This window comes from Plectrocnemia conspersa, unplaced genomic scaffold, assembly GCF_051122295.1.
Source record: "Plectrocnemia conspersa isolate PC_06_02 unplaced genomic scaffold, ASM5112229v1 ptg000014l, whole genome shotgun sequence".
Lineage (NCBI taxonomy): Eukaryota > Metazoa > Arthropoda > Insecta > Trichoptera > Polycentropodidae > Plectrocnemia > Plectrocnemia conspersa.
The window spans coordinates 29,266,898-29,281,464 of NW_028277178.1; the positions used below are offsets into that span (position 1 = coordinate 29,266,898).

At 27.4% G+C, this 14,567-nt stretch overlaps 1 protein-coding gene across 2 annotated transcripts in view; it reads right to left on the reverse strand.

The window, feature by feature from the left end:
- Positions 1 to 14,567, reverse strand: part of NetA (Netrin-A) — a 238,349-nt gene that overhangs the window by 15,347 nt on the left and 208,435 nt on the right. For both annotated transcript variants that reach the window (XM_088203456.1, XM_088203457.1), the window contains exon 3: positions 571 to 720. In XM_088203456.1, coding sequence (XP_088059582.1) covers positions 571 to 720 — 150 coding nt within the window. The remainder of the gene's footprint in view (positions 1 to 570; positions 721 to 14,567) is intronic.

Genomic DNA, 14,567 nt, shown 5'->3' on the forward strand with positions numbered 1-14,567 from the left:
ATCAGGAAGCTGTTTTATTCGGTGTGTCTTGCGGAGGCAATAAATCAAAGAAGAGTCTCATACATTATCTCGACGCTTGTCAACAGCCACTGCACCGTTGGCAGCCAGATAGGCGATAAAATGCACCTTCCTTCCTTCTTGCTGTTAATTTAAATAAAAAAACGACTCTAAATTATTTGAAAGTTACCCACACTGATAAATAAGTTATCCGGTAGTTAAAACGAAGCAATAAAGAAAGGATCACCTTGTTATGTAAATGGTTAATTGAAGACCTTACGTAAAAAAATATATAGAATTTTTCAGATTTTGAGAATATTGTTGTATTAAATCTTAAGGTCTTCTTTACTTCTTGCAATGTGTTTAAGCAACTGGAAAACTTATTATTTTCAGGTACATTTACCACAATTTAGATTATTTTGCTCACTGACATTCCAGTCTATAATATATTCGCATTAGTTGGTCAGAAGATGCTTTATTGTCGTACACCTTTTTGAATGTTATTTATTTTTGTACATAAGACAAGCAGAATAAATAGAAAGAATAAAATGGTGTCACCAAAAAGATACTCACTGACACAAGGCGCAATGTGGGAGCGGCTCTGCTGATAGCCTCTGGCGCAACGGTTGCAGGTGAGTCCTGTCACGCCATCCTTACAAGGACATTGTCCGCTTGTTTGGTTACAAGTCTTTCCCGAGGCACCGACAGGATGACAGTCGCAGGCTGAAATTGAAACAAACAAAACTTATTTTTATTACAGTTCGTGAGAAAATCGTACATAAAATAAAACTGCTCATTGTTAACAATAACCTCATGAAAATTTCATACACAACCTCTCTTATTCAAAATCATCTACTGACGTGCATATAGTAGACTTTTTTCATTTACTACGTGACGGGGGAATTTCTGAGAATCATTTTGCTCGAGCACTTCGCTTATGATTTACATAAATTTCTAATTCTGGACCTCGTAAAACTTGAGTGACTTTGCAAGCGTCGCTGATTTGTCGCCAGTGCTTCGGCGACGGAAGACATCCAAAGAGGGTATTTTATATTTTATAAGTTTAAACATTTAGTTATGTGATGCCTCGAGGCGTTTGGGGGAATAATAAACGAACAGGCGTCAGAATCGCAGTAGCAAAATCAAATTTCACAAATTTGTTTCGCAGAAAAGTACTTATGAAATATATTCGTCAGTGAAAATATAATTGAATTACGTGTACTTAAAAAAAGATTAAATTCTTATATTTGAAAAAATACAATAGTATTTTTTAGTTTTATGAATTAGAACTAAAAATAAATTATTAAATATTACAAGTTATTTAAATATCAATTTCAGGCATCGTGTTCCGTACATTTTAGAATATATTATATTATAAAATCAATATATTTTTCTAATTTAAATTTGCGATAGATACTAAATTTAAATATGGAAATATATGCTAAAATTGTAAATTAAAAAAAATATTTTTTTATAGAGATTTTGCTTCAAAAATATAAATAAATTCGGAAGAATTGCTGTTTTTTTTAGTTATTTTGGTTTTACAATTTTACGTTTATTCTTTTAAAGCTCACTTCAATTTTTTTATCAAAAAATTAAATAATCAGAATTCAAAGCAAGTTTAGGTAAGAAAAAAATAAAATTTTAGTAACAGCCTTCAAAATTATGTTATTTATGGTCAGACTAAAAAGCAAATAACATAGGGTCAGAATCAAAATATAGGACGATCAGAATTTAAATAAAAAACGATAATTTGAATTAAAAATAACGTTGAAATATTTATTAATATAAATGATCAATAAATTATTAATTTAAAAAATATTTTATAAAATAAATCGAGCCAGCGGTTGCGAGCAAGCGTTGGTCAGAATATTGAACACTCCATGAATAACTTTCAATGAATCTATTAAATTGTATGTATGATAAACGAAGTGGGAATAACGACAGAGCGGCGATGGAGAGCACGCTTGGCTCGTTGTGTGAACATCTGACAATATTGCAAGCCAACCAAACAAGTTTTTTGTATTTTTTATAAATACTGACCAATGAACTGTAATAAACACTGACTAAAAAAAAAGATTCTGATCAACTATCTTACTATATAATATTTATTCTGGCCGCTTATATTCTCACGGATATGTAAGACTTTTTTATATAAATTCTGACAAGAGCTAAACTCGATTTTTGATACGATGACACAAATTTATGACTGGTAGAATATTAATTATGCATTATTTTAATGCAAAGATAAATACCAGATTATAAGCGTATAATATTGTCTTCAACACAAATACAATTTCTAAATTCTAGTTTCTTTCTAAATCATTGGCATTAGTTAAAGAAACAAAGATTATTTGGCACGTTGCACCTATCCAATTCCTCAATGGCATATATGCCAAAACACTTATGCTTAATCACTACCACCAGAACTTTAGTCAAGACTTAAAATTACCATATCGCTTCCGACTTGAAATAATAAGTCATTTAATTAGAAGCCCGGAAACAGCAGGCGTTTCTACTTCAACCATCTGATTTGGCCTAGTTGAACAGTCACCCATAATATCCAAGAGTTTAACTTGATAACGACATGAATTTGTGGCTAATAATATATTAACTATGCATTATAATATTGGAAAACTATGCGTGTTAAAAAGTAGCTAAGGTCCAGATTATCAGCGAATATTTGTTTTAGTCGTAATACGATAAAAAATACTTTACTGAAAAAAAAAAATTTTTTTTATAATAATTTACTATGATTCAAGCATATCCGCAGCTTATTATCAAAATTGCTTTTATATGCACAACAACCTGACAATTTCGATTGGAGATTTGTCACGTATAATGAATTATTACGATGCGTGACGTTTTTTTTACCAATGTAGTATGCTGTTTGTAAAATTGATGGAATGACAACGCGATTTCCATTTTAATAAATATTGCGCAACTTTTGCACGAACTCTGCCACACAGTGATTTATAAACTGAATATAAATTAGTATTTCACTATATCATAACAAAGCAAGAGTGAGCTTTTACGTTACTTTTTTATTTTGCATAATATAATATTTTAAATATACTATATAAAGGCATATAAGCAAACATTGTTTTATTATGACATGCGTCAGCCTAATGTGTTACAACGGGGTAAGTAGCGAGACACATGACTAAAATCAATGACATGATTATGCATGAACTAGCTTGATTATGTTTTTATTATTCGTCACGATATTCATCCGTGAGATTAAGAAAATATAAGAAAACTTAATTTGTGATGATTGATCAAGTTAGTTAATATGGCCATGTTATGAATTATAAAGTCATATTCTCTTGAGATATATTATTAATTTAATAAAAAATATATCAAATTTAGGAATATTCACTTATCATATTATGACGCACTGTGCGCTCGGTTCGATTTTCTATCCCACTCGCTACGCTTTAATCGCCCGTTAAATATTAATAAAATCGAATTAGTGATTCAAATCGGTGGCTTCGTGTATATAATTTAGTCGCTCAATCACGACCGTCGTCCGTCATAGGCGATGACAGGGCGTGGGCGATTAGTGTTGGACCGATTGACAACACCTGCTACCGGTTGAGGTGTGCGATAACGCGTCGTTAATATACTATGCTTTTATGGTATGTGTTATTTTATAAATAATTTAAAAAATTACACAATCGACATTACAGATAAGCTCGTAAAGCCGACAAATTACGAGCGAAAGGCAAATTTGCGCGTTACATCGTTAAACGTCTGTTAAATTGCGGGTCAATCGGCGAGTTTAACTTTTGCGTAGATGTTTCATTAACTTTCGAAATATGTTTTAAAGCTTTTAAAATTAATTATGTTAGGTAATTTTAAATCTTATCTGTGTGCCAAAGTATCTTACATATGAGAAGGTAATTTATATTTTTCATAAAGAATATATATTATGTATACTATTTCTGTGAGTCTTTTTGAGTTAGTTTCATATAAATACTGTTCGGAATGAAGCGAAGATTAAAAGTTTTTTATGTAAGTTATTCGTCAGAAGTATCAATAAAAATGACAAAAAAGACAATAAAAAACCTACATATGTATGTTGATAAAAAATAAATAAAAGAACTGATTATAAAACAACAAGAAAATACTAAAATATATTAAGCATATTTCTTCAGGAATTTTTGTATATAATATATCAGTACATAATATTATTTTAAAATCTAAAATATAAATACAATTAAATTAAAACTACAAAATTAACTTTAAATATTGTATATGAGGAGCAAAAATATTTTATTATTGTAAAAATAAAAGTTATAAAAAATTAAATCTTTGTGACAAAAAATATAATGCACACAATTTAGCGTTAAAATCTTATGACTAAAAAATACACAAGCTTATAAAATAAAATGCTAAAAATATAAGGCATTTTTGTCTAGCGACTTTTATGTATAATAGTAAATTTTACTTATAATAACTTTAAAATCCATTATATACTAACTAATTACAGCTTTAAATTAAATGAAAATATTGTGTATTCAAACATATTTAGTGTTAAAAACGATGATTCAAATTTTAAAGTAAAGAAAAAAAGGTTTATTGTATATAATACATACTATATAATTAATTTAATCAATACAAAAAAATAATTTATAATTCAATTTTGGTATATTTTAAATAAAATGTGTTTTGAAACGATGAGTATTATAAAATCTATTATTCACATTTTTAACGATTAATAAAAAAATATACATCTAAAATTAACAATTAATTTTACGTGTTACTTGCTATATTTTTCTAAATAGAGTTTTTTTAAGCAACCATAAAAGATATATAGAATATTTATTTTAATTCTAATAATATGTTTTTTTGCGAGTTAAAACTTTCATGGATTAAAATGTTTAAAAATTACTGTGCTATAGCATTAATAATATTCTTGGTGGTTATAAAAATTATTATTAAAATAATTTATTATAAAAACGAAGCAGAATAAATCAGATTTTTTTTGTAGTGATTCAGAAAATTTGTAAAATAAATGTAGAGTAAAAAACTTTTATAAAATAATTATAAATAATGTGTATTTGTTAATAATATTCACTAAAAAATGTAATTGTTAATTTTTTCTTAATATTTTTCAAAGCAAGTTTTTTTAAAATTGATTTAAAACGATAAAAAAAAATATCATATTTTTAAAGTAAGTTAGAAAAATCATAATTTTAATGTAGGTCATAAAACCAAGTTTAAAATAAAATAAATATGTACTATGTTTAATTGTATATGATAGTTAATCATAAAAATATAATTTTTTGTACATTTTTAATGTTTTTTAAAATAAAAAATAAATCAGATTTTTCAAAGCGATTCAGAAAATTTATCATTTTAATGTAGGGCACAAAACTAAGCTTTATTTAAACCAAATACATACTGTGTATAATTGTATATGATAGTTCATTATAAAAATATATTTTTTAATTTATTTTTAATATTTTTAAAAGAAAATTTTTTTGAAACGATGAACAATAAATCAGATTTTTTGAAGCGATTCAGAAAATTGATAATTTCGTTGTAGAGTATAAAAATAAGCTTTAAATGAATTAATTGTGTTTAATAAAAAAATTGTATATGATATTATTAATTAAAAATGTAAAAAATAATACATTTTAAAAATTCTTCAAATCAAAACGTTTCAAAACGATGAAAAATAAATCTGATTTTTTGAGGCGATTCAGAAAATTCTTAACTTTAACGTAGTTCACAAAACTGAACTATAATTAAATCAAATACATACTATATATAATATTATATGGTAGTTAATCATAAAAATATAATTTTTCATTTATTTTTAATATATTTAAAAGCAACATTTTTTGAAGCGATTCAAAAAATTTATAATTTTGTTGTATAGTATAAAAATAAGTTTTAAGTAAATTAATTGTATTTAATATATAATTATATATAATATTAATTATTAAAAATGTAAAAAATATTGTACTTTTATTATTTTTCAAATCAAAACGATTCAAAGCAGTGAAAAATAAATCAGATTTTTTATGATTATTAATTGTTGAAAAATGTTTAAACGATAAACATTAAATATTTTTAAGGATAAATTGAGAATAATACATTTAAAATCAACAATCTAATTTGCATAAAATTAGTGGTATACTATATAAACTAACATTATTTATATTTAATTCCAAAGTATATTTTAATAATAACTTTGCTACACCTTGTTAGTTAACATAGATCAGTTATATTTTTACGATTTTTTAAATGTTTTAGAGATATTTCATGTTAACATATTTAAATAATAAGTAGACATCGGTAATATGCGTGCTTCTTTACATTAAATACTATGTCATGAATTATGACAAAATGTGTCAAGCGATTTTATTTACGATCAAACAAATAGAAAGTTCGTTCGTTCGAGGAACAAACCATTTTTTGTTGATAAATGTTTCGTGGGACAGAAGTATTTATATAAGAGTTTCAAATATATCTTATATGTTATCAACTAGAACTGAATTTCTGATATTATAATCAAAAGTAATTTAGACTAAATCAATATTTTAGTGAGAACTTTGTTATAAAAAAGTTGATTCGAAACATTCATCGTTGTTTTAAGAATTAATTCCATCTTGTTTTGTAAGTAATAAAATTTTATCCTTGAGATGGCGTTGAGATAATACACCGGTCCATCAGGTACTGCATGTAGGGAATGCAATGAAGATCTGTATCAGAAAATCCCACAGATAAATGGAACGTGTGACTCTTATCCAGATACATGTTATTAGCATATTATATTTTTACACGTAGTTTATACATAAAAATATATAAATTTAAACATATATCATGTGTATACGTTTGTATATGTTACATATACTTTTTAACAATCGCTCAGAGCCGACTTTAGTTTCTTGACATTTTTATTAAGGAGCGTAACCACCGTTGAAAGCTGTCAAAGACAGGTTTTCAGATAAGTTCAGTCCATTTGTACAATATAAATATATATCAATGTAAATTTTATATTATATTTTATAAAAGGCGATTCATAAATATTGTTACAAATTTATTATATTAAAAAAATTGGTATCATTTCATCCGGCAGACATCCAAAAGTATCGCTGCAGTAATTGATACCAATCGCAGCTTGTCAACCGACAATTAGCACTGATGCAACTGTAAAATGAGTATTTAGTGTATGTTGTAAGAAGTTTAACTGCATCTTTAGTCAATGAAGACTTTTATTAAACCATGAATTTAATTAATTAAATCAAAATCACGGCATTAAAAAATATATTTGAAAGCAATATTCGTGGATCGCTTTTATATAAAATAACCGGTCGTTGTATGAATTTTTCATGTGTCAAATATCATGTACGTAAAATTATTAACCGAAAGATGAAAGCTTTAGTTAAGTACCCTCGTAAATTTTGCACCGACCGACGATCGAATTTTGTATCGTTATGAATATTTTTTTTTCGATGCATTATAAAAGCGAAACGCATCAAAGTCGCCTAAACGTGTTGCGCATATAAATATCGTTAACGAGGAAAATTCGTTTATGAAATCTGAACGCGAGTCAAATCATTGCTTTATAATTAGACCGAACCGACTGAAATTTCAATATCGTATTATATTAATTCAATAATATTTATTAATTGGTCATATTCAGGAGAACATACAAGTATATTAATTTACTAAATTAGAACCGTTTAAATTTAAAATAATATAATGTTTCATATTATACTAAGAAATCTCTAAAGTTTTATTAATAGTTTTCCACAGTATTTTCAAGATAAGCAGCCGTTTTAATTTATATTTTGTATATAAACAGTTATTAACATCATAACATATTATACATATGTATATACAAAAGGTAAGAGAATGATTAAAGACTATTTATGATCTTAGTTAAATATTAACTATGCTTTATTCTGTTATCTAAGTGTTAAGAATTTAGAAAAATGAGAATATTTCATGGACGTTGAAAACAGATAATTTTATACGTAACCATACAGTTGTCTGACCTTTCTATTAAGTTATGAAGTAACCTAATTCACATCTAAGACCAGTATTGTAAGCTTTTGCTTATTTTTATGAACTTTGTTTACATTAAAAATAATATTTATTCGGTGAGAGAAACACTGAAAGTGATTATAAGCAGACGCAAGCATAAATTCAGTGTTTATACTGTGCGTAATTACAGTTTCAGATTACTATCAGATCTCGTTTGGACATGTCTATCGACGTGTTTATCTTTGAACTGCCATTAATGCTCTCAATGATAATTTAATTGCCTATTTTTCTGCTCGTAAGCGTTTCGTAGAGTGACAAACGAGCGTCGACAAAAACTAGTATTGATTCGGAGCTTTTTTCTTTCTCTCCTTTTTATGTACATTAGATAAAGAGAAGTAAAAAATATTAAAATTTATTTATACAAAATGCAAAAGCACGATTTATTAGGATTTATGTTTCAATTTTGGCATGTATAACTACACCCATTAAAAAACATTATTATATTATTTTATGAAGAATTAATTTAAAACTCAGTATTTTACTGAATTATTATTGTATTTAAGTGTTAAAATTAAAATTTAAAATTAAAATATAAGAGAGTATATAGATAATAAACTTTATCGGGTATCGTGTTTCGTGCATTCAGAATAATTATGCTGATTTTAAACAGCCTGTTTTATAATATGAATTACTATCATTTCAACAGATAATTAGCAGTTAATATATGATTAAAGCAGTAAATTATATATTAAAAGTAAAATAAAAATTTTATGCCCATTCAATTTAATTGGATTTTTTACTGGTTTTAATGAAATCAATGATTGTTAACACTAATTATTGATAATAAAATGTGTTCTGTTTAATAATTTATTTTCAGTTATATAATTATTGATATATTTTTATACAAAGTGTGGCATCCAGATCTATTCTATATAGGCGAGCAGCAATGTACTCATCATTTTTAATACTTAAGTAATATATGAGCGATCATCACTTTCAAGTTATGATTGAAGATTGCACACTATTTATTTTTAGTTGACCGGAAAATGTACCAGAAAGTTTAAATGAAATGTATGCCAAATGTATTTCCTGGACTCTGTCATAAAAACAATTTTAATAATAAAAGTGTTAATCGGAAATTTTTGTCTCTTTTTTGACTACCTGCTCTGAATGCAGCTATGAATTTAGCAGATTTAAAACTACTACTTGTTTCTAAAATTGCAGCGGTTGTAAACCATTTAAAAATATTTCACATTGTTTTCACAGATAAACCTGATATATTAACTCTAGAAACAGAAGTTAAGAATTTAAAAAGTTGAAAAATACCATATAACGTTTAATATGCACAACCGCATTTGTTAGTTTCAAGTGAAAAAATAATAAAAGTGTTGATTTCTATCTAAATCGCAATTTTTTTGATTGTGGATGTGAAAGTGTTGACGTGGGCGTGTGATAAAAGTTTAAGACACCACATTAAAAAAATGATACGCGTTAAAGTTAACGCGCAGCGTTATCCAGTTAAATCGACGCGTATAACTTTCAATTACGGCAATCTCGGCGAAGGGCGTCGAAAATGTATAATTTGGTCGATTGCGATCTCGGCCCGTGTCCGCCCCCGAGCCACCGGTTGCGAATCGCTGTGAACATCTGATAAATTAGTCACGGCGCGTTCAGACGCGGCCCCTCGCTAATACGAAATCTGTTTTAGCGCGTGTCCTTTTTGTTTTTAGCCCGATGTGAAATATTTATTGGCCGAAAGATGCAACATGTATTCGAGGTAAAATATTATAACATCTATTAATATTTTGCCACGAATATCAATAAATATAGATGTACAATTGGAGGTGTATCTATCTCACAAGTACAAGTGGTCATGCATTGTATGTATTGCACAAATACAGTTTTACATGTTGTGAATTTTTGCAGGTCAGGTCGGAGGAGGACCGGATATCGGCTGACTCTGGGGGTCGATCAGTGATAGGGCAATAGGTGTTTGTGAATTTTTCGATTTAATTTGAACATCGATTAATGATTAATGTTTGTAATGTTTAATTTGAACATCGATTAATGTTTTTTTTATTAGATTGTACTTTATTGATGTTTTGATTGTGCATAATGTACTTTTTAAAAATATAAGCTCTCAAGGTTTGCTTTAGAGGTAAATAGTCCTTAATAGGATTGGGGATATTTTTTCAGAAAGACTGATATTTTAAACTATTTAAGGGTTTGTCAAATTAATATAATACACAAAGAAAAAAATACGCAAAGCCTCTTTCTAGTTATTAGAAAAATATCTGCTGAAATTATAAAACTGCCTTATTTTACGATCTAATTAAAAGTTTTATTGTAAGAATAATATCAAATCATAGCTAGTTTTTACCATTTAATTTGACGTAATGCGCTTTTTTTAACTGCGTAACTTTATTTTTGAGTGTATGACATATTAAAACATTTTTAGCGTTTACTGCAATTATTTTGGCTCATTTTTTTAAGCGTCATATAGCCGTTATTGTTTTTATGCACTTTAATGGTTATTGCATCTTTAGTAAAAAGCTGTGCGTAATTACTTTCTCTTCTAAAAATTAAGCATTTATACGTTTTTTGTCCTTATTTTGGCTCTATTCTATAAATTTATTGAAATTTTTCTCGAAATTGATAGTTATTATAATGATAATTACATATAGAGTTTAGTTGTATCATTAAAAATAAGACACTGTGTTTTAGATATTCTCAAATTTATATTTAAATCATCGTTCTTTCATTCTGATAAAGTACATTCCAATTATTTATTTAATTTCAGTGATTTATTTGTAGCTAAATATATAATAAATAGAAAAAGTACAATTTTAAATATGAAAATTTGTGAAAAATCACTTACTATGGAAAAAATAATGGAAAATTTTATATAATACATATATTTTTTTATGAAAATTTATTGCAAAATAGAATTTTAGCTAAGTTTTTATTTATATGTTTAAATAAACAATGCTGTTACTGAATAATAGAATTGCATTTTTTTAAATTCATTAATTTTTATTTTAATTAAATTAAAATTTCAAATAAAAATAAAAAATATATAGCATTCAATTTTAATACCCTGAAAAATAAGTATTTTTTAGATTTTTATATTATGTATTAGTTTTTCATAAAAAAATATTAAAAATTTATTGATCATGTTTCGTTTAAATAGATACAGAAGAAATGGTTTCACTAAATTTATTTATTCTTAATTTTCTAAGATAGTATATAATTGTAAATAGAGAATTTTTTTATTACATTGATTACTTATTCAACAAAATTAAAATTATTTTTAAACTTTATTATAAAAGTAAAAAAAATGCGTCTTAATTAAAATTTTCAACTTTATAACACTATTTTATATGTTCTTTATTTTTTATTAAAAGATAATTTAACATTTCAAGGAATAATAATAGGAATATATAACATTCAGTCCTCTAAAATAAGTTTATAGTTATTTATTAAAATAGCAATATCATCGGAATTATATAATTCTCTCTATCTCTCTCTCTCTAGCATCTTAAAGCAAACTTTTTGAATTTAATTTTTAATATTGCTTTTTCTCAACATATTTTTTTTCTAGTGTATTTTATTTAGTTTTTTTTATTGCAAACTAGGAATTCTCAATCAATATAAAATATTTTTTAAATGGCAGATTATTTCATAGATGTTTTGTTATCATTAGTATCATAAATTTGTATAGGTTTCAATAGTAGCATTTAAAAATAATCAAAACGATAATGGTTTGACTTGAAAAAATACATTAAAAATCGGAGGAACACCCAGAGTCGCACAATAGCCACACAAGCTTCCAAAAGTCATCAATTACCACAAAAATTCCTTGAACCATTTTCTTCATAATATTATAAAAAAATACACACTAACGACCCTGCATCGAATAAGCATTGCTTATATTTTACTTTGTAATTATTGAGCGGTCGCCCATCGTGAAGCATTAAAACTAGCTTTCACTAAAGATATGATTTTCCGGTGGTGCTATATCTATTAAAGCGATTAGCTCACAATTTCCCTTATTTTTTATTTATTTATTTATCCAAGCTTTTTTGAAGGAACGTTATAAAATATGTGACACTCAATCACATACACAATCGTCAAGCAATATTATTATCGGTGAGCAATTTGTATCAACTTATATATTTTGTACAATAAAATGGTATTAGCTCTGCCAACAACATAGAAACATCAATTACGTTTTTTTTAAGTTACGTTAATAAAAGTCATGCGAATGATTAAAACATATTTCATTATAGATATATTGATTGCTATAACGTCCGTTTTAAAAGCTCAAATTTTGTTAATAGTTCGCGATTCATATTGAATTATACATTTTTTCTGATATTTTAAAGAAATCCAATGACATAATCTTTTATGCTATAATCTATATTCATTACTTTGCTAGGAACTTGTTTACATATTTTTACAAAAAAATAATATGTTATACTATGTGTTGGCTTCAAAACTGCTGAAACTAATTTAAATACATAATTCTGAACTAAATTTCATAAAGCTAAAGACAACTTCACAAATAATATAAAGCTTTTGCGATCTAGAGATATGATTCCCAAGAATGTATTACATTACAAAATCAAAAAATACCATTATCCCATTTTTACAATCACATTTCGTTCACCCACGGGTCAAAGTCAATAATATATTGAATCGTTTTCGGATTTACGCTAAATTTGACTGGCCAAAGTGGCCGATTTGTTTCGTTCAACCACCGGAATGACCAAAGCGAAAATTTTAGTAGACGTCGGCGACCTTTTTAACATACCACACATACTATGTCGTGTATTCGTGGCATGCAGGAAAGTCGTATTCTTAAGCTGACAATTAATATGATGTATCGGTGGCGGCAGCAGCAGCACGGTAGCAAAACTGCTATGAAATTTACAACCGAGTCTTCTGATACTCGTTTAATATTATACATACACCGACCGATAAATTATCGTCCGGGATCAACTCTGAATTGCAAGCGCGAACCATTCATTTGAAACTATTAACATAATCGTGATTTAAATCAGCGCCAAATGATGAATAATATGGTAATAAAACGCTAAGATTCATCAGCAAATTTCTAGGTTATATTAAATTGACATGCCTTTGTACTTAAGGAGCAATAAACCTTTTACATAGAGCGATACGTTGATTTAGAAAACCAGGCCAAGAAAAGAGTGGTTATAAACTTGAGATTTTATGTGTGTAGTACAAGTGTTAAGGAGGCTTACTAGTTATTTAAGAAATATGAAGAAAAAATAATAATGTATATATATTTTAAGAAGACAGATTTCGTGACCACATTTTGGGTGTGTGTGCAATAAGCGATGCAAGTGACTCACAAACTTCCTCATCTGCGATTCGCCAGAGCGAGACATTAGCGGATCGTCCAAAGAGCATCACGAAAACACACCTCGATAACTGCTCTACCGAAATCACAGCCGATAAAAATACAACTCGACACGCCAGCCAAGACTCTCCGACTTTCAAGATCTGCCATTTAAGCTTCATTGCTTGATAGCGGTATCTACATTTCTCTACATATGTAATATAATAGTAACTTATACATGTATATAAAATTAATTGTTACTAGCTTTTTTGGTGTCTATTTGGCTGCAAAGACTCATTCGGCCTCTAAGCCAGAAAATAATATATACATATGAACGATATATGTTTGTAGATGACACATTAATAGTTATCGCTACAGTTCAAAGTATTAAGTGAAAATTAGGAAGAGTATTAAATGCATTTTTCATCCCATCTGCGTAATTCAGTTCCGATCATTGAAATTTTCGCAAACTCGAACCGAAAACTGGTTCCATTCTGACGTTGCAAATCCCAACGTCTTTGGATCGTATGTCATTTTTTTATTCCTTCCACGTACAACTGGAGGCTGCATTTCAAGCGCATAAATATTCGGATTGGTTTTATCGTGTACCCGGGTCGACCTCATGCTGTTCGCACTTTAATTCAGCATTTAATCTTGTTACTGCCGTGGAGGGCAAGATCCTGAAGATCGATCTTTCTCAGGAATATACGCAAAAAACGCGATAGCAATCCGTGGCAGCACACGTCGAAATATTGACACTAGACTGGAAAATCTGAGAACCGATCCATCATATTCGATGACAAATCTAAGATAACGCTCATATTGGAAAATTTAATATGATCAACATCATTTCAATGTAATTATCGAACGACGCTGTGTTTTGCAATGTGCCGTTTAAAATGCTATAGCTAAATACGCAATGGTTTTTAAATGACAGGCAAGGTTGACTACCTGTATATTTATTAAAAATAATCGAGAACTCCCACGATTCACTATTTTTTTGAATATGCTAACTTATTCACAATAATAAATATTTATTTATTTTGTTAAGTAAAAAATATAATATTATATAATAAGACGTGAAAAGATTTACAGAATGAAAAATCATAGTATATAAAAAATCGAGATAAAAGGATTTTTTTTCTAACTTTCCAAGAATATTTATTTTAATATATACATTCAGAGAATTATATTAATAATATAC